Genomic DNA, 22,214 nt, shown 5'->3' with positions numbered 1-22,214 from the left:
ACTTAATGATCATTATTACAAAGAACAGTTTCAATTCGATTAACAATTTTATTTAATTTCCATATTTGTATATTTGAACCCCCATACTCAGAGCATCAGCATGGGCCTCTGGATCACTCATGTTGTTTTACAGCACAAATTCCAGACCAGACAGGTCTGTATCTTTAATAATCATGTAATGTTCTGTGAGGTATCTGTCTCACCTTCAGTCACCAACCTGTCTCAAGGGTCTTAGTAGCATCTCCAGTCATTCAGTTTGTGTACATGTGATGCAACATCACTAAGCACAAAGCCCAGACTATGTTTGTAAGGTTATAATGTTGTAGTCGTGTAAGTAGTTAGTATTATTAATAAACTTCAAGACATCTGCATCAACAAGAACCTCACTCAATGGTATATGATTGCAGACTAACATAGAAAGATCAGAAAGTGCATCAACTAATTCAGTGACATTAGCACTGTCTTCCTAAATAATTGCACAAAAATTGAACAGGGGGATAAGTTTTCCTTGAAGAAGCAAGCAGAATAATGTCCTGGTTCTAATTTAACAATTTTACTCGTTTAATTCTTTTATTGTTGAAACCTGCACATTAGCAATTGCTCACAAAAGCACCATTGAAATTGAGTGCGCTCTGTATGGAAAATTGAAGGGGCAGACTCACATCGCATCATTCTGTTTTAGCTGATTTCATGAGAAAGACCCTGAAGCAAGGGATTAGTCATAACTGAGGCCCTCCACAAAATATCACCGAATAAAATAATACTAAAAGAAAGCTCAAAACTTCTATAAACACCTCGAGGAAATCTGCTGGCAGAGACTTTGCAGCATCTGCGACTACTTCCAGATTCAGAAGAAAACATGACACATCATCTGGCAGGGAACTTGTGTTGAGGATCAAATAATATGTTGCCGAAGTGTTTGGGTTTCCCTGGTGTTTTCTTGTTGTCTTTCATCTTTGATGGGAGTCTCAATTTTTGCAACCAATCTCCCACGACAGTCGGATATTTCAAATATTTTTGTGCTCAGTAATGTTTTTAGCAACTTGTCATTGCCTTCTGATGAGAGACACTGCCGTGAGAAGCGTACCCATTCCTTCTGCCAAAATTCTGTGCAGAACAAAGATTGCTCCTTTCATTAATTACTAAGATCCATAAGCTGCTTTACTGTTCAGTTTCTGTCCCTCCACCCGTAAGCAATTATTTACTGGGGAAAAGCCTCCTGGGTGCTGGTACTTACGCATTGTTTATAGAACACTAGATAGTCCTCTGACAGGAGTAAACACATTATCGTAACTGTACTCCAGATCTCTCTTGTAATGTTTCGATTATTCTTTGACTGGAATGTTTTAGAGAGTCTGGAAATAAAAACAACTGGAGATTACCTCATTAATTTGAGTATTTCTTCAAAGATAAGAGTGACACATCTTTAGCTTCATTCCTACATAGCCTTTCTTCATATGTGAACACAGGCAATCCGTAAATGCTGATGGATGACACAGCCATACATAGTAATATCCTTAAAGTAACATTCACATGTTAATTTTTTTCCAGCAAGGACATGCGGAACTGTATTTGGCTCTCTCCCTTCCATAATCCAGGGGTACTGGGGACAGTTGTTGCAGAAATTACTCTTGTATCTGCTTCCGCCATCTTTCTGGCAGGGTATTCCAGCCAATTACCACCTTTGGGCGAAAAACACTTTCCTCTCAGGTCTCTTTTACACTTTCCCCTTTTGAATTTGAACCTGTGTCCCCCTATAATTGATGTTTCTACCCTGGGAAAAAGACTCCGATTATTCATTCTCTCCATGCCTTTCATAGTTTTGTAAATGTCTATCGGGTCACCCCTTGTATGTCAACATTCAAGCGAAAGCAGACTAAGTTTGTCCAATCTTTCCTCATCGTTAAGACCCTCCAAACCAGGCACCATCCTGATAAATCTTTTCTGGTGTCCTCCAAGTTCTAGTGGAAGTGTGAATGCCAGAAGTGAACACAGTATTCATTTAATGCTGAGTAACGTGTTCCTCAGTGGATCTTAGTTTATTATCGCTAGCATGTTTGTCATGGTATGAATACTATCTGGCATGATATCATTGTGCGTATGGTTTGTATCCATTGAAGAATTTACAATTGTCAGATATGTAAGGCACATTCATTGTTTTTTTGAACAAGAATGCCATGAATACAGCCAACCATCTATAGTCAACTGAGATCAAGCACCCGTTCTATTCATGGCACAATCACCATGCCAACATCTTCATTAGAGCAAGCATTCAGTATTGACTTCACAACATATGTGTGAACCAGCTGGTACTCAGGTTTATATCAGGTTTATGATACCGGAGATAGTCAAGGTGTTAGTGTTTGCCTGTTGTGCAATGTTTATGTATAGCAATGAACAGAAACAAACATAGGCTAAACAGTGACAGTTGGGAATGAGATTTTTCATTTTTACGAATTCTAAACACTGTGAATGCTGAGCATCAGAAATAAAAATTGAAAATGCTGAAATACTCAATAAGTCTAGTAGCATCTGTATAGAGAGGAATGGGATTGATGGGTTTATGAAGGTTCTGCTACCTTGGAAGGTGTAGGTTGGAGGTGAACAGGCACTTAATTAGTTGGGCATAGTGGCGTGCCCAAAACCCACTCCTTTCAGCCTTTGATCAGAATTAAGTTCCAGGCAGGAAAGTCTTTGGTTAAACTTCTAGCCCCATAATCAAGTAATGTCCTGAAGTGTCTATTTATGAACATTTACAGGCCTCAGTCTGCCTCATAAGGATTGACCCAGCCGAAAGCAGGCCTGGCACCATATGGCATTCCAGACAGCTGCTACCCTGCAGGCAACTTGTCACCTTGGTGAAGTTTGGAGGTGGGGGGTGATAACTGTCTGATCAAGGGACTGGACATCTGATAAAGGGGAGGTGCCTGCTGGGCGAATCCTCTTCTGTCTCTGCTTTTGATTCCCTGTTCCCACCAGGCCATGGCGACCAGTCCGATAAACAATCATCCATCTCCTGAGCTATCTGTGATCATGGGGCTCTGAGCTGTTCTTCCACCAGCAGCTATGGCCTTCTCCATAGTGATGCTGAGTGCAAGAACTGCCAGCCTCTGATTGGGTGGCTGGCAATCGTTCTGCAAGATGGGGTCTTGTTTCTAGCTAAACGTTCATTAGTGGCCTCATCAATGCCTGATTTGTATATTGTTGGGCAAGACTTCCTGGAAAAAGACATCAGGATCTCTCACCAGGCTTCCAAACAACTGAGACACCCAATGTCTTGATGAGATTTTGTCCAACCTTTCAGATTGATAATCTTTCATGTTGTACATAATGTATATGCATAGATATTGACATTGTAAATAGACAATAAACAATAGGGGCAGGAGTAGGCCATTCTGCCCTTCAAGCCTGCACCACCATTCAATATGATCATGGCTGATCATCCTTAATCAGTATCCTGTTCCTGCCTTATCTCCATAACCCTTGATTCCACTATCCTTGAGAGCTCTATCCAACTCTTTCTTAAATGAATCCAGAGACTGGGCCTCCACTGCCCTCAAAGTATCAATTGTAGTTAAATTCTTCCAGCCATGTGGCTCCACAGACTATAAACTACTTCTGCTGAAGTGTCTGACTTCCCTGAACTGAACTGACAAAATTTGGTTCACTTGCTAGTACAAAAGAATGGTTCTCTTCTGAACTCAATGGTATAGTTAGTTTATTGATTAACATTACAGAAACTCTCTTAGGACATGCGACTGCAATCATATGCCTTTTAGAAATGTTGCTGTTGTGGTTCTGTTCACCGAGCTGGGAATTTGTGTTGCAGATGTTTCGCCCCCTGTCTAGGTGACATCCTCAGTGCTTGGGAGCCTCCTGTGAAGCGCTTCTGTGATGTTTCCTCTGGCATTTATAGTGGCATTTTTTAAAAATAACCTGTTTTTCTAATAACCTGCTCAGAGGTGTTATTATCTACTGTGGAGCAGGTGGGAGTTGAACCCAGACCTCACAGTCCAGGAGTAGGGGCACTGCCACTGCCCAGAAGACAGCCCTTGTAGGCATGTCCAGCTGATATTTTGACATTCTTAAAAAAAAACATCAAACTAACTGTCTCTATTTTAATCCAAATCCCAAAATGGGAACAATGTATTATACGAGTTGATTACATTTAATATGTCTTATGAGTATGTTTTACACAAGGAATAAAATTCAGTTAGAGGGCCCTGATGTTCTCCCTATAATCTTGCGTTAATAGTATATAAACCTTTCACTGGAGGTTTAATGAGTTATTGATTGTATTGCTAAAACAAAACTGTAGTTGAGTTATATGTTCAGTTGCTTAAAATGCTACAAAGCCCTTGAAATGTGATATTTTAAGGATAGTCAACAAAATGTTACAGTATAAAATGTTGACAGGATTTCATTGATGAATACTGAAACATAAGTTCCATAGTCCCAGATCTGTTATGCAGAGGCTGGGCTCACTTCGGGTATGTTACAATTGGCTTCATAGGGTGGGAAGAGTATTGGTGCTGAGGTTGGGGATATATCAGCCAGGGGTCCAAATCCTGATTATTGTGCAATGACTGCTGTTGGTCAGAGTCACATCTCTATATTTCAGGATCAGTCTCAGCCCCTGTGATTAATGTTGCTTGGGTTTGTTTCAGCGTCATCTTCTGAACGAGCACTATAACTGCATGATAAAATTGTATACTCAACAGGAACTAACACTGACATGCTCTCAAGTTGCACAGCATCAAATCTAAGTGAGTTATCCTCTTTCCCCAAAATGTGCTGCATATGTGTGAATTGATGCCAAGCTGCACTAGTCGAATTGAACCAGATGGGCCTTCAATGAATCATGTCCTATAATACTCAGGCCCTTCTCAAGCTCAGAAAGCTTTTTTGCACAGCACTGCAAGTTTGGAGAACTCAGATCCTCAGTGCACTGTGCTACAACCATATTATTTAAGAGATATCTGTCAGCTGTGATACTTCACCCCATCTCATATAGACCTAATTGTTTTCATTGTAAGACCTATATAAAAACTAATTGTTTTCATTGAAAGACCTACACATAGGTGTGCAACAACCACAAATATTTCCCCTACACCTTCATTCAGATGATTATTGAATATGAACCATAAAGCATTGATAGTGAACATGCAAGATTCAACCAGTAATCAGAGTTTACAAAGATTTTATATCATTGGTAAATATATTCAAGTATGCAAGTGCACCTAATTCCTTATGTCATCCAAATTTGCTCATCAACCCCACAACTACTAGCTTGTATATACTGCTTTATCAAAAGCATTGTAAAAGTCCAGATGCAGAATATATGCCAGGATAATATTATCGACTAACACAACCATTCCAAACAAAAAAATCAATTAACTTGATGAGGGACAAATTTCTGGCCCTTTGAATCAGTTCATCCAGCCAATGACGTTATAAATTATCATTTTGAATAATACGTCTTTCTCATAGTAAATGCAGTTGACTGTATTAAAATTCATCTGAATTTGTTCTATCTGCACTAATAGTGGGCCAAACATGCACAAGCTGTTGTAGTCACTGGGGATCTGCCTTCTTATTGCCCCCAGCACTGAAGTATTTGAAAGAAAAATAGGAAGTCTCTGATTACCATTGATCCAGAAGACATCTGATCTAGTGCAGCTGTGCTTCATGCTCCCCCTAATCCATGTCAGATACATGTCATAACTTTGGGTAAATGGACACCCCAGAGAAAAGATGGCTTTCTGAACCTTGGATGTTGATAAATAAGGATCTTCTTTTCCAGAAGTCATATTTAAATTCCCTTATATGTCCGCTCTTTCAAAAGTATTGTTCTGTGCAAATCTGATTACCCTTTCTAACAATGTAACACATCCAGAGCCTTGAGAAATGAGTGAAGAGATCTGTGAGGGTTTGACAATCAATGAGATAGTCAATAGACTCCAGGGAAGTAATTATAGTTTGCGAGAGGTTTATTATGATCTTTGTGCTAAAAAGAATGATACAACAGACAAAGACAACTACAAATGCCTTATTGTGTAAAATGACAGAATCAATTATTGATGGTGACCTTTAGATTATTTGTACAATAACAAACTCATAAACAGCAGCCAGCATGGGTTAAGAATGTGACAATCCTGCCTGATCATCTCCTTCATTTCTTTGAGCAAGTGGCAACCCACAGTAAAATCTCGCATACTGTGCAGTTGAATTTACGAAAGCCACTTGAAAAATGTCCGTACATAAGATCATTGGTTAAGCTCAAAGCTATGTGAATTCAGAGCAAAATTTACACTCAATAAGAAATTAACTGAAGATGATAATACAAGTTACCACCCACATGGCACAGTGGGTTTTATCGCTGTCTCTAAGCCAGAAGGAGTCACATTCCAGGAACTGGTAACCAAACAAAGCATGTTAATTCTCAACTTGTAAATCTTTCTAAAAAGCCTATGAAAGGCAGTAAGTGCAGGAGAATCTCCTGGTCAGCTAGACTTGGTGTTGGAACAGTGTCCTAAGGCTCAAGGCCTTGGTTGAAAGCTAACAACCCTGTTTCAGACAAAAGAAAAATCTAGCCACAGCAGTAATCAAACACATACCGGCCTCATACACCACAAGGCATGAGAAGGGAACTGACATAGACATAGAATCCCTACAGTGTGGAAACAGGCCCTTTGGCTTAATAGGTCCACACTGACTCTCCAAAGAGTAACTCACTCAGACCCATTCCCCTACCCTACAACTAATGCACCTAACCCACACATCCCTGAACACCATGGGGCAATTTAGCATAGCCAATCCACCTAACCTGCACACCTTTGGATTGTGGGAGGAAACCAGGGCACCCAGAGGAAACCTGCACAGTCACAGGGAGAATGTGCAAACCCCACACAATCACCTGAGGCTGGAATAAAACCCTGCTCCCTGGTGCTGTGAGGCAGCAGTGCTAACCACTGAGCCACTGTGCTACCCCTACCTGCTATAGAAACTAGTGAGAAAAATAATGTGGGAAAATGGGGAAATCATGAGAGGAGTTAATTCAGAGTTCAGTGTTACTTAGTTATTGACATCTGAAGATTAAGAAAGCCATCCTTTCTCTGGGATGTCCATTGACCTGAAGTTGTGAAATGCATGAAACATGGGTTAGGGGGAGCTTGAGACACAGCTGTGCGAGATCAGAGGTCTTCTCGTTCCATTGAAATTCAATGACTTAACCTCTCCAAACATGTCAGTGCTGGGAAGTACTGGGCAGAGCAGGGTCACTGATAGATCCATGTATTTGGTAGTTAAGTTAAAAGTAAAGGCACCCCAGCCTTGCCAGACCTTAAGGCTGCTGCCTCATTAGAAGACTGAGATGACTGATAGCTGGTTTTAACACCTCAAGGGAGGGGAGGGGTTGGGTAGGAGAGTCCTAGGTCTATGGCAACCTTAGCAGGTACAATCACAGTGGTTACATCGTATCATTTCTTTGAGCACAACAATCCTAATAAACTTCCCACATACTATAATTACTTCACAGGTGTCTCTCAACTACCTCATTGATTGTCAAATCCTCACAGATCTCTTCATTCATCTCTCAAGCATTTTAGTGTCAATGTAAGTGTGTGAGAATGAGTATGAATGTGAATGATGACAAATTACATGGACAACCATAAAACTCTGCATACTATATTAGAACAATGTGTTATTTAAAATATTGATTTATAGTGCTGTTGGCTGTATGTATTTCGACATCTGCCAAGAGTTACACATTGGGATTGTACAAACTTCCCTATTACCAGAAACCACAGGAACTGCCCAGGAAATTGAAATTTCATTGGAATCTGGATCTCTTTGTTAAGTCCCTTAGAGTAAGAGATTTTGGAGTGTTCTGACTTGCGTAAGCAGAATAGAAACCTAAGGAAATGGCCAAGGATTAAAAACCGATTAAAACTTCTGGGCAGCTATTAAACTCAGCTTGCCACTGATACCCTCTCCCTAGCAATCTAACCACGTAAACTCTCTGACCCCCAGATTTGTTGCTCCTTTTCTCAATAGATGTCAAAGAGGCCGCAGGATGTTTAAATGGCAAAATTCAGCATATTTACTGTTCGGCAAAATGGGTCTGGTTTCCATACAGATCAACTCTGCCGCTGCAGCAAGTATTGTGGATTTGTCTTTGCTATTCTATAACAGGAGGTTCCAGTCCAGGAAATCCCAGAGCAAAACTGATCAAAACGTAAGTGATTATTTATTTGTCTGACCAAGGGCTGAAAGAAAGTTTCCAGTTTGACTGAGTTATAAATTTATAACATCATTGGCTGGACATGTGTGTGTCTTGAGCTTTTTGAAGAGAATACTCTTTAAGGCAAATGGTAGTAGCTATTGGAACAACATTACATTTGTAAAGATCATAAACTGCCTTAATGGAGTTGCCAAGTCTCCAACATTTTCAGAGAGAGGTCTCAAGATGAAGTTTGAGGAAATAAGATATATTGGTTTTGAACAGAGATAACCGGCCACAGAATTAACCAACTTTGTCCTCGCTTGCTTTCTGCGAAACCTCTACCATTCTGTGTAAAATGGAAATCTACTGGAAGACTTTACCACTTCATATCAAGAGTTATAGAGCCATAGAGTTATAGAGATGTACAGCATGAAAACAAACCTTTCGGTTCAACTCGTCCATGCCGACCAGATATCCCAAATCGATCTAGTCCCACCTGCCAGCACCTGGCCCATATCCCTCCAAATCCTTCCTATTCATATACCCATCCAGATTTCTTAAAGGGGGAGTCTAAATTTTCACTGTCTCCAGGTAAAGAGACAGAAACCAGCCATAACTGATAGAGGAGGAAATCCCAGAGCAAGTAATGTGCAGAAAATGATTTCAACTTCAGACAGTATGGTCTTTCAGTGGTCAGCACTGCTGCCTCACAGTGCTAGGGACCTGCATTCAATTCTACTCTTGGGCAACTGAATGTGTGGAGTTTTCATGTTGTCCCCGTGTCTGAGTGGATTCCTGCTGGGTGCTCTGGTTTCCTCCCACAGTTCAAAGATGTGCAAGTTAGGTGGATTGGCCATGCTAAATTACCCATCGTGTTCAGAGATGCATAGGTTAGGTGCATTAGCCATGGAAAATGCAGGGTTACAAGATGGTCTGGATGGGATGCCCTTCAGTGGGTTGGTATGGACTTATTGGGCTGAGTGACCTGTTTCTGCACTGTAGAGATTCTATGAAACTACAAATCAGCATTTGGCCAGTTTTAGGGTTTTATTTGCTTATTTTAATTGTATATCATCCAAAATAACTTTTAAGATAATGATCTGCAGAAGTGCAAATTCTTTCAGGCTTCCAGGGATATGCGTCTTCTGTCCAGCAGGGTATTTGGACATTTTAGCTCATTTTAAATCTTTTGCTGATTCTTCATCTAAATTAACTTGTGTTTTTTTTTCAGTGTGGTAATATGAAATTTTAACTTGTTAATTTAATGAATTTATCTGGCTTATCTTTAACACTGAGCTTTTATTCATTCATGGGATGTGAGCATCGCTGGCTCGGCTAGCATTTATTACTCATCCCTAATGCCCAAAGGACAGTCAAGAGTTAACCACATTGCTGTGGGCCTGGAGTCACATGTAGGCCAGGCCAGGTAGGGACTGCAGTTTTCTGAAGAAGGGCTCATGTCCGAAACATCGATTCTCCTGCTCCTTGGATGCTGCCTGACCTGCTGCATTTTTCCAGCAACACATTTTCAGCTCTGATCTCCAGCATCTGCAGACCTCACTTTCTCCTACTGCAGTTTTCTTCCCTAAGTGACATTAGTGAACCAGATGAGTTTGTCTCATTGACAATGGTTGCATAGTCACTACTAGACTCCTAATTCCAGATATTTAATAAGTTCAAATTCCACTATTTGCCACGGCAAGATTCAAATCCAGGTCCTCAGAACATTACCCGGAATTTTGAATTTATAGTTTAGCGATAATACCACTAAGCCATCACCTCCCCTAATATTTATGAATGAACATATATAACCAATAACAACATCTCCCTTTTACGTCCAAACACTCTTCTGGCTAGTGGGGAATGAACCCTGCACACTTCCTCACATGACTCTTAACAATAGAAAGTAATATTGGGAGGCATACAATGTCTTTTGATGTGTGTTTCTAAGTTAAAGCCAGTTGTTATTTGCCTACTCATAGTTGCTCTTGAAAATGTTGCGGTGAGTCAATTTCTTAAGCCACTTTAGGTTGTGCAGTCAAGATTAGATTTGTGCTGTTAGGTATGGAACTCCAGGACTTTGATTAAATGATGCTGAAAGAACACAAACATATCTCCAAGTCAAAATGGTGTGTTACATGGATGGCAGCTCAGAGTTCGTCAACTTGTCAAATATCTGTCTCCCTCGTTCATTTCATTCTATAAACTATATTGAGTGGAGTTGAATAAGACCTAGAATGTTTAGGAACCGGGGGGGGGGGGGGGGGGGGGGGGGGGGCTGGGATGACCCAGTTGTGACCCTGGGGCTGGGTGGAGTTGTAGCGTAGTTCAAGGTGGGTGAATTAAGACAGGATGCAGATATGATTCTTGTGAGCAACACAGTCACAGGACATATATTTTTTAAAATAAACTTCTTTTTTGCATGACGGGTATTTTTTCATTTTTTGCAATCAAGTCATCAACAGGAAAAGCAAATTTGTTAATGGCTGTGCTAACTTTTCTGATGATGGACATAGAGGCATTGTTCAGCAGATTGATTTTCTCAATGCATTTCCTTGCGATGAAATCTACATGAAGGACTTAAACAAATGAAATTTGATCTTCTGATCAATGACATCTTAACAGTAGTGGTAATCCATTCAGAATAGAGTTGTTGCTGTCAGGATAAAATAAGACTGAATGGAAAAGCTAGACCCTCAAGGAGACCATCACAGTTAAAAAAAGAGGAGAAAGGAAGATGATAAATAAAAGCATGGTCTGTAAGTTATGCACTTAGCTTAGGGTTTAAAAATTAGGTTTAAAAGATACAAAGGCAATGTGGATAATGAATATGTTTCTAGACGAGAAGCCCAGGGTTTAGGATTTCGCTCTGCATCATAGCAATATAATTGATTTTATTAATTCAATTGAATTGTGGTTTAATGCGAGAAAAAAAAAGAAATTCACCAGTAAAGGCCCAACAGAGATTTTTAATAGCCATTGAGACCTTCCAGCCATACCTGCCAGACCCAAATGTGACGTTAGTCAATATCAGATGGTTGCGATTTAATGCCCACTGGAGTGATCGATCAAGCCACTTGGTTGTACATTCACTGCTTTGAAGAATATCCACCACTGGACAATAAATGTGACATCACTCTCAACCCAAAAGCAACAGAGCAGGGTGAAGGAGATGACAAGTTGCATAGGTTTGGATTCTTGAGAAAGAGTGATGACCAACGTTAACTAAATATATACAGTGACAGAACTGAGTGGGATTGCGTAACTGAACAAATAAAGGCAGGCTTGAAGGTATGATGCCCATCACAATATTAATGGCATAAGGAAGGGTACAAAAAGGTTAAGACAGTAAATCAGGTTGAGGAAAAGAATTATTGGACTGCCTGCCTTTTACTCTTATTTTATCCAGCAGTTCTTCTAATTATGTAAATTATTTGTTAAATGAATGCAGTGATTTTGATATAATTTTGCCAAGTACTACCTGAGGGTTGTACATTTGACGCAACTCTTTTTTTGATAACTGTCTGCTGCAGGATTAAAAAGATTTCACCCAGAAGTTACCTAGTCACCTTCAACTGGAAAAACAAAATCCTCAACAACAAATTCTTTGGAATAAAAGTCATTAGTTATACATTTAACATATAAGATTCCACATTCTGAGATTCAGTATCCTGATCATTATTTCTTAAATTCTTTAATGGTCAACTATTTAGTTAACATTATTAGCTGGTTCTTAAAAAATCCTACCATATTATCAAAGTATTTAATTTCCAGTGCAGTGTTCTGGTGGAACTCTACTGGAGGAACAGCTCAAATATGAGAATCTGTGGCCATCTCATGGAGATTAGTATGAAGTGCAGATTTCATTTCATTTTTATTTGTTTCTGAAAGTGATGCATTTTGCCCAAAACCCCAGAAATCTCTGTTTAACATTTCACCACTTGATCTCCCCAGTGACTCTGTGGGTTCTATATTGAGTAATAACAAACCCCGTGGTTTGGTTCGAATCAGTGTTGAGTTAGCTGAATTTAACTTGGACATCAGCAAAATAGAACAGATAGCATTGAAGATGTCATTGAGGTCGGCATGAAAGCAGGGATAACCAGGACTCTTGTAGCAGAGGACTATCTCATGACCATCAATGGAAACCCCGAGTGTGAACAAATCTGAATCACAGACAAAGATAAAATATTATAGGGAGAAAAAAAATCAGAGAAATCGAATACAAATTTGCTGCTTTCACTTAATGACATTCAGAAAAGATTATATTCAATAATTTATAAGTATTGACTAGTGTGAAGATGGCTCTGCAACTGTATTTACTTTATTGTAACATTTAATGGCAATCACAAACTAAATTACTTAAAGACATACAAAATTAGTTGACAGTTTAAATATATTAGCTGTGAGAATTCTTTCTAATTGGGAATTGTTATTACTTCAAATGGGTTTAGTTGATAAAGCAATCAAATCTCACTACCTAATAAACATTATCCTTGAACAATGACAGCACATCACGTCATTTCAAAGAACCGTCACTGATTAGTATTTTGCTATTTTAACAGAAGCTAAAATTAATGTCTAAAGTATTATCCCTAACCCATTCTCATAGCTACATCTTCTTGGGAGTCAAACTTATTCTATTTTGATTTAAAAGTCTCAGTTTACTTAAATATTACATTTAGATACTGTCAAAAGAAACAATTTTCTTAGCTCAGTCATTTGCTACCATGATGAAGCTATTATCCATTCATTTCATGTAGTGACAGCACCAGATATACAAAACAACGAATTGTCCACCCACTAGACTTACTGAGCAGCGCAGCAGACTAACAAAATGTACCAAAACTAGACATTTATTTATTCATTTTGAGCTCAGTCAACTAGAAATTAGCTGCAATAATATTGTATATATATATTTTTTCCAAATTACTAGTTAAATTTAACATTGCATTACATGTTGATCAAAACATGTTCTGGTAAGTGTACCGCAAATTGGATTCACTTAGTGCAGCACAACTTAGAAAGAGAGCTTATTCAAGGAGAATTGCCACTTTCCAATATTTATACAAAGTGGCAATTAAACAAAATTCATTAGAAAACCAAGATCCACTCTGGAATAGAGAGCCAATCAGCACGAGCTGTACTGAGGCATTACAATATACTCTGTTCAATTTTGGATACCACACCAACCACAAAATGCTTTGTGTGTCTTACAAAGGTGACCAATAGGACAGATCTGAGGTATTCAGGAGTTGAACTAAAATATGCTTTTACAGCAAGTTAAGATCTGCAAATCAGAAGAAAGTACAAAACTTCATTTGTTTATATAAATGACCAAATATGCAAATTAACCAAAACAAATTAGAAAAGTAAAACAAGGGATCATAAATTGAGTGATGGGTAACTTTAAAGTAGACAGTCTGTTTGGACATATCAGCCATATCAGATAATTTGGAGTCAAAAACTAAAAAAGGTCAACTGGATGCTAAAACTGGACATTGAGGGTCCCAGAGTGGCAATGAGTGGACATTTTTACATCACTCACTTTGGTTATCTTGATATCACTGATGGGAATAGAAAGATTTTTAAAAAGCTTGTTTAATACTAAATATTTCTTCTGAACATCACTTTGAAAGCGTTAGTGCTACTTGAAAAATGAACTCAGAACATTGAACTGTAAACCTGAACAACATGCTTTAGCTGAATTTTACTGATCAGAAAAAAAATACCCTTTTTTTAATGGTTTGCTATGACAAGTCATCTAAAATGTACCAGAGTCATTACATTTATTCAAATCCAAAGTGGGATGGGAATAGAATCGACTAGACAGTGAACCAACCATGTCTTGAATTCCAACGTTATTTTCAATGTTGAAAATTGACTGAAAGCGTGATTAACTACTAGATCTAAATTTCACACTCCACATGAAAAAGTAGCAAAATCTGGACATTTCTCCCCAAAAATTTATTGATGCTGGATCTATTAAAAATTTCAAACATAAGATTGATAGACTTACGTTAAGCAAGGGCATTAAGGGATATCAACTAAAGCTGATAAACGGAGTTTAAGATGCAGATTAGCATTAATTTACTTTGTGGAATCAGATTGAATGGTCTCCTTCTATTCTGATCTTCCTCTAAGAAGCAGAGGAAAGTGGAAAAGTCAACTTCCTACTGAAGTAGAAGACTTGAAAGAGAACCTTTCTCAACTAGTGTAGTGTCAGACAGCCTGTCCAACCAGCAACACAGATTATAAATGGAGCTGAGTGTTGTATTTTATATTACAAGTATTAAATGATTGAAAAATTGCATTTTTAAAAATTCCTTGGTGGCGTGTGGGTGCCACTGGCAAGGCCAACATTTCATAGAATCGTGGAATCACAGAATCCATACAGTATGGAAACAGGCCATTCTGCCCAACAAGTTCACACCGACCCTCCGACCACCCAGACCCATTCCCCCTACCCTATTTGTTGCCCATTTGTAATTAGGTAGCTACATAGGCTATTTCAAAGGGAAGCTGGGTGCCAGCCACATTGCCGTGGGTCTGGAGACACATATAATCCAGTCAGGTAAGGGCAACAAAATTCCTTCCTGACAGGCTGGAAAGAACAACAATGAACCAGATGAGTCTTTTAAACAACTAACTGTAGGATCATGATCACCTTTACTAAGATGACCTTTAAATTCCAGATTTTACATTGACTGAAATCAAATTTCACTAGCAGTTAGGTCTTGCCCTGTTGTTCCTTGATAGCCCACTTGATAGGTCCCAAGCTCAATAACATTACCAGTATGCCACCATATGGACAATGGGCTTAAATCTCCAATCTGTGTTCTTGGTGATGAAGGGTGTCTATCATATGCTTCAGAAGCATTCCAATAGCATTGCCAAACACCAGATGGCACAACTTAAAACTGGATGGATGACTACCCTGAAAGAGTATGTTCTTGGATAGGAAGGAAAGTTTCTGGTTAGTTTTTGATAATCTGATTGAGCATCTCAAAACCATGCACGAACTTAAGACCTCCTGACTGCTGTCCATCTGATTTCCTGCATTTAATTTTCTCCTTCCGTGGCTGCGTGTTCTTCATCTTCATCATCTTGTTCTTCATCAAGCTTTGGACGATTGAATTCTTCAATCACAATGTCTTCAGCACTAGGAGAAAAGGGAATGCAAGTTTTTTCAACTTTTTCAATTGCAGCTTCACCAATGATTTCATGGTTCTTGGCATATTAGAAAAACTTGATGTAAATCAATATGCCAATCCTCAAGGAGGCTTAATTCTAGTTGAAGACGTTCAGGTTTTAATGACATACTCTTGTCAATATTGTGAACCATTTTTAATTACTATATTGTAAAAAGCACTCAAGCGTCTTGCAACATTTTAACACTTTAATGATATTGTGAAACAACTAAATATAAAGAAGGCAAATGGTATGTTGGCCTTCATTGTGAGAGGTTTCGAGTATAGGATCAGGGATGTGTTGCTGCAGTTATACAGAGCCTTGGTGAGGCCACACCTAGAGTATTGTCTGCAGTTTTGGTCTCTTTTTCTGAGGAAGGATGCTCTTGCTCTCGAGGGAGTGCAGCCAAGGTTTATCAGGCTGTTTCCAGGGATGGCGGGACTGACATATGATGAGAGATTGACAAGGTTAGGATTCCTTTCACTGAAGTTCAGATGAGTGAGGGGGAATCTCATAGAGACTTATAAAATTCTAACAGGTCTAGACAGGGTAGATGCAGGCAGGATGTTCTTGATGGTGAGTGCATCCAGAACCAGGGGTCACAGTCTGAGGACTCTGAGTGGACTATTTAGGACAGAGATGAGGAGACTTTTCTTCACCAAAGAATGGTGAGCCTGTGGACTTCATTACCACAAGAAGCAATTGATGCCGAAACATTGGATGGATTCAAGGGGTGGTTAGATATAGCACTGAGGACAAATGGGACCAAAGGTTACAGGGAGAAAGCAGGATTAGGCTATTGAGTTAGATGATCAGCCATGATCATGATAAATGGCGGAGCAGGCTCAAAGGGCTGAATGGCCTCCTCCTATCTTCTAAGTTTCTATTTAGGGCAGAGTATTGCAGCCCAGTGTGCTTGCAGGCTGGAGAGTGGGGTGAGGGATTAAAATGTCTCAGGTACCTATTCCTCTGCATTCTCACCTGCATCTGCCCCTGACCAGTTGACAGTTTTGTTTGTGATTGGTTGGCTTTGGGCAGCATAGTTGCCTTTATCCCACTTGAGGTCCTTCAAAAGGCAATTAACACCCACAAAGCCACTTCCTGGCCACAATTTGAGGTCAGTGGGAGAGTTTCAGGGACAGACAATCAGCTGTAGGAGCAGAAATAAACTATTCAGCCCATCAGGTCTCCTCTCTTATTCAACGAGATCATGGCTGATTTGATAAATCTCAACTTCCCATTCCTGCCTTTTCTCAATAACCCTTCATTCCCTTATTGGGGTAAAGGGACAAGGGGAAAACCTAGGAGGTTCTCCAGCTCAAGCTCAAGCCCAGGATCCACCATTAATGGCAAAAGTGAGGACTGCAGATGCTGGAAATCAGAGTCTAGATTAGAGTGGTGCTGGAAAAGCACAGCAGGTCAGGCAGCATCCGAGGAGCAGGAAAATCAACGTTTTGGGAAAAAGCCCTTGGGTGTGCTGTTCCCACCCCCTCCTCACGCTGGGTGCTCCCTTCCTGCCTGGCCTTCTAAGATGATCTCCAATGTTCCTCCCCACACCCCGGGGCAATCGCCTCTATGGCACCCAATTTGACTCCATCCTGAAGGTTCTATAATTTGACTGGTTGGGTTATTTGAAGAAATGTAAGTGCATGGCTCTGGTTAACCATGGTCACACGACTTGTCCTGAAAGTTGCTGTCACTTTCATTTGAAAAGCCATTATAGCACTCTGCATGGAATGGGTGGATATTACATGCAGCCTCATTGTTTTTTTTAGGGGGGACGGGCAGAGCATGTAAAATAGGTCAGGGGCCCAGCCTGCCATTCTTCTTGCCCATCCCAGTAATATGGAATGTGGGCAAGTGCCAGAGGTCAGCAGCCCTGTCCCCAGATGCAGATGTGCAATTGAGGCTCAGTTGTGACTTTGAAAACTCAATTGATCCTGGACAAACTCCTGCCCGTGCCAATCTAGCTGATGTGGGCAGTGAAACCGGAGTGAGCTCACTGTGTGTTTTTAAACGTGTACGCGAAGAAAATGTGGGAAGGAAAGGGCATCCAGGGCACAAGATGCCACCAGACCATTCCTTCCATGCTGTCTGCCCAATAGAACCTGGGCCCCCAGTGCCCACAGTGTCCCCAGCACCCTCTCTCTACTCCCTGAGCTCTAGGATTCTTTCTTTCTGTAAGCCCATTTTCTAAATTTGGAAATTAGAGTACAATGACACCTTGGCGTCCAACTACATTTCTAAACCCAACTAACCTGAAATCAGGAGGGAAATAAAATGCTTATTTGGTTTTTTCTCTTCCTTGGTTCTTTTCTTTTCTCCATGTGTGGTTGTTCTGGAATCACCAATGCTGGAGACAGTCTATTTCCGTATACCCTGTCTAAAATCCTGCCTCAAATCCCTGCATATTGCCTGACAAATGGAGCCTCAATTTTTTAAACTCTGTCTTTGTATATGTATCTGTATTTTCTCAAACCAGAACCTAATGAATCTGCACTATCTTCTTCCTATTGCTTCATGACTCTAAAACATGGATGCAAAAATGATACATAGTACTCAAATGACTCAATGGGGATTTCACGTAGATTTCTTAGTACATGGCAACTTTTGTGTTCCATATGCCTTGGTCTAAAGGTTAGTATCTACCTGGATCATTTAAATAGTCCTGTCCATTTAAGACATTGGAAAATAAAAACATTGCAAAATATCCCAATGCTTTTCCCACTGGAGCCCCATTTCTGGCCTGGAAAATTGTCGTGACCTCTCAGTGAGAATTGGGACTCTATGGGGGGAGGGACAGGGTATGAGCTGCAAGACCAGGGCAAGTGTGAAGGTGCCTGGGGGTAGAAAGGTGAACTATGAAAGTCAGAGACCTGTTAAAGGAAGAGACATGGAATAAATAGAGGATTATGAACAGATTTCATAGTTTTGTGGAAATATGTTAAGTGTATGTGTTCCCTAGCAAATGTGGTTCCCTTGTTCAAAAAGGGGAGTAGGGATAACCCTAGTAACTATAGGCCGGTGAGTCTCACTTCTGTTGTGGGCAAAGTCTTAGAGAGAATTGTAAGGGATAGGATTTATGCACATCTGGATAGGAATAATGTGATCAAGGATAGTCAGCATGGTTTTGTGAAGGGCAGGTCGTGCCTCACAAACCTTATTGAATTCTTTGAAAAGGTGACGAAGGAGGTTGATGAGGGGAAAGCGGTAGATGTGGTATATATGGATTTTAGTAAGGCGTTTGATAAGGTTCCCCATGGTAGGTACTGCAGAAAATACGGAGATATGGCATTGAGGGTGAGTTGGTGGTTTGGATTAGGAATTGGCTGGATGGAAGAAGACAGAGGGTAGTAGTTGATGGCAAAGTTTCTTCATGGAGTGCCGTCACTAGCGGTGTTCCGCAAGGATCTGTTTTGGGACCATTGCTGTTTGTCATTTTTATAAATGACCTGGAAGAGGGGTTAGAAGTTTGGGTGAGCAAGTTTGCGGATGATACGAAAGTCGGAGGAGTTGTTGACAGTGAGGAAGGATGTGGCAGGTTACAGCAGGATATAGAGAAGCTGCAGAGCTGGGCAGAAAGGTGGCAAATGGAATTCAATGTAGCTAAGTGTGAGGTGATTCACTTTGGGAAGAATAACAAAAAGATGGGGTACTGGGCTAATGGTCGGATACTTGGTAGTGTGGATGAGCAGAGGGATCTTGGTGTCCATGTACACAGATCTCTGAAAGTTGCCACCCAGGTAAATAGTGCGGTGAGGAAGGCATATGGCGTACTGGCTTTTATTGGTAGAGGAATTGAGTTCCGGAGTCCTGAGGTCATGATGCAGTTGTATAAGACTCTGGTGCGGCCGCATCTGGAATATTGTGTGCAGTTTTGGTCGCCATACTATAGGAAGGATGTGGAGGCACTGGAACGGGTGCAGAGGAGGTTTACCAGGATGTTGCCTGGTATGGAAGGAAGATCGTATGAGGAAAGACTGAGACACTTGGGGCTGTTTTCATTAGAGAAAAGAAGGTTTAGGGGTGACTTGATTGAGGTGTACAAGATGATTAGGGGGTTAGATAGGGTTGACAGTGTGAACCTTTTCCCGCGTATGGAGTCGGGTATTACAAGGGGGCATAGCTTTAAATTAAGGGGGGGTAGATATAGGACTGAAGTTAGGGGTAGGTTCTTCACTCAGCGAGTCGTAAGTTCATGGAATGCCCTGCCAGTAGCAGTGGTGGACTCTCCCTCTTTATGGGCATTTAAGCGGGCATTGGATAGGTATATGGAGGATAGTGGGTTAGTATAGGTTAGGTGGGCTTGGATCGGCGCAACATCGAGGGCCAAAGGGCCTGTACTGCGCTGTATTCTTCTATGTTCTATGTTCTATGTACCTTTTTGAGGTTACAGGAGCTAAGTCTCAATGTGGGTCACTGGAACAATGCCAACAATTCGAAAGCAAAATAAAATTGCACAGACTCAAAGCTGCCTCACATTCATTTTTCTCAGTTCATCAATAATACAGAGATTAATGGAATTGAAGAGTGACAAATATCCTGGAGCTGATGATTTCCATCCACGGGTGTTAAAGGAGATAATAGAGCACAATGCCAATGCCCTAGCCATAATCTTTCAGATTCCCAGGATTCGGGAGTTGTATCTCTAGTTTCGAAATTCAATCATGTTATCCTTCTCTTTAAGAAGGATGACAGAGGGAAACGAGGAAATTTCAGGTCAGTTAGCCTGACATCTGTGGGTGGAGACATTGCTGGAATCTATAAGCAAGGATAACTCTTCACTTCAAAAAATTTCATGGAGAGTCAGTATGTATTTATGTAGGGTAGTCATGCCTGACAAACCTCAGAGATTTTTGAAGAGGTGACAAAGGTGGTAGATAGACGTAAATCGATGGATGTTGTTTATGTGGACTTCCAGAAGACTGTTGATAAAGTCCCACACATGAAACTATTAGTTAAGGGGAGGCCGAAGGAACTGAGGGCAAATTACTGACTTAGGAAAATGTTTGAGAGGCAGGAAACAAAGTTGGGATAATAGGGTAGTACTCAAATTGGCACAATGTGACTCTTGGGCTCCTGTAGGGAGCTGTGTTGGTGTCTCAATTATTTACAATATTCATTAATTAGATAATGGCTGAAAAAAATCAAATATCAAATTTTCTGATGACACAAAATTAGGCAGCATTGTAGACAGAGTTGACAACAGCATAAAATGATTACAAGATTTTGATAGACTAGATGAATGGGAAAAGCTGAGGCAAATGAATTTTAATATTAGCAAGTATGAGGCTATCCATGTTGGACTGAGAAAAGATTAGATCAGGGTTGCTTTTAGGAGGCACAAATTTAAATACAGTGGATATCCAACAGGATTTTGGGGTTCAGGTGCATAGCTCTTTAAAATACCATGAACAGCTGCAGAAAGTAGCCAGGAAGATTAATAGAATGATAGACTTCATATCTAAATGGCTGGAATATAACATTGCAGGCATATGCTGCAGTTAGACCCCACTTAGAATACACTGAGCAGGTCTGTGCACCACACCTTAGGAAGGATGTTTTGGCCCTGGAGGGAGTTCAACGCAGGTTTACAAGAATAATATCTGCACTTCAGGAGTTAAGTTACAAAGAGAGATAAGACAAATTAGGTATTTATTCTCGAGAGTTTAGAAGGTTAATGGGTGATATAATTGAGGTCTTCAGGTAAGGAGGGTGAGATGAAGATAAACAATTTCCACTCAATGAAGATTCTATAACCAGGGGGGATAGTCTAAGATGAGGGAGTCCAGAACTAGAGGGCATAGGTTTAGGGTGAGAGGGGAAAGATATAAAAGAGACCTAAGGGGCAACTTTTTCATGCAGAGGGTGGTACGTATATGGAATGAGCTGCCATAGGAAGTGGTGGAGGCGAGTACAATTGCAGCGCTTAAAAGAAATCTGGATGGGTATATGAATAGGAAGGGATTTGAGGGATATGGGCCGGGTGCTGGAAGGTGGGACTAGGTTGGGTTGGGATATCTGGTCAGCATGGACAAGCTGGACCAAAGGATCTGCTTCCGTGCTGTACATCTCTATGACTATGAGTCTATAAATAGGGTCAAGCCATTCAGGAGTGATGTTAGAAAGCACTTCTATGTGCAAAGAGTAGAGAAGGTTTGGAACTCTCTCCCTCAGGCAGTGGTCAATGCTAATTCAATTATTAGATTTAAATCTGAGATAGACACATTTTTAATAAGCAAGGGTATCAAGAGATATGAGCCCAAGGCAGACATATGGAGTTAGGCCACAGATCAGCCTGGATCTTATTGAATGGCGGAACAGGCTTGAGGGACTGACTGGCTGACTCCTGCTCTGATTCCCATGATCCATGGCAGCTGTAACTATCTTGTACCTAAAAATTTCAATCCATGACATCATTTGACGTCACAACTCTCACTTTGGGAAGCACTGCTCTAATGAAGCCAGATCTGAAATCCTTTGCTCTTCCACATTCCCAAGCCTCCAGCACTTAAATATAAATCTTGGTTTGTCTCATGAAAAATGTATCTCCTGACACCAATTACCAATGACCACCAATATTTTGCCGATATTGCAGAAAAATAAAGCGTGTTGCCAAAGTTTTTATCTTGTTGTAATCAGGACAAAATTCTTGAAGAAGGGTCATTTTGGATTAGAGTCATTAACCCTGTTTATCATCACACAGATCCAGCCAGACCTGCTGACTCTCTTCCTGTTTTTATAGAAGCAACAAGTAGCAATTTCAAATAAATGGACATTGTTTACCCAAGATTTTTAC

The 22,214-nt window shown here is 40.4% G+C and overlaps 1 protein-coding gene across 7 annotated transcripts in view; it reads right to left on the bottom strand.

Annotated features, from left to right (window-relative positions):
• Positions 1-12,530: 12,530 nt before the first annotated feature.
• Positions 12,531-22,214, bottom strand: part of LOC122557386 (beta-arrestin-1-like) — a 71,902-nt gene continuing 62,218 nt past the window's right edge. For all 7 annotated transcript variants that reach the window (XM_087991891.1, XM_087991887.1, XM_043705044.2 and 4 more), the window contains one exon: positions 12,531-15,386. In XM_087991891.1, the coding sequence (XP_087848017.1) occupies positions 15,370-15,386 (17 nt within the window). In that variant the 3' untranslated portion in view covers positions 12,531-15,369. The remainder of the gene's footprint in view (positions 15,387-22,214) is intronic.

Source organism: Chiloscyllium plagiosum, unplaced genomic scaffold (genome assembly GCF_037043375.1).
Source record: "Chiloscyllium plagiosum isolate Xiang-an unplaced genomic scaffold, Cpla_swu_hap1 HiC_scaffold_11, whole genome shotgun sequence".
Classification (NCBI taxonomy): domain Eukaryota; kingdom Metazoa; phylum Chordata; class Chondrichthyes; order Orectolobiformes; family Hemiscylliidae; genus Chiloscyllium; species Chiloscyllium plagiosum.
The sequence above is the reverse complement of the archived record's forward strand: the minus strand, read 5'-3'. Positions and strand labels throughout refer to the sequence as shown.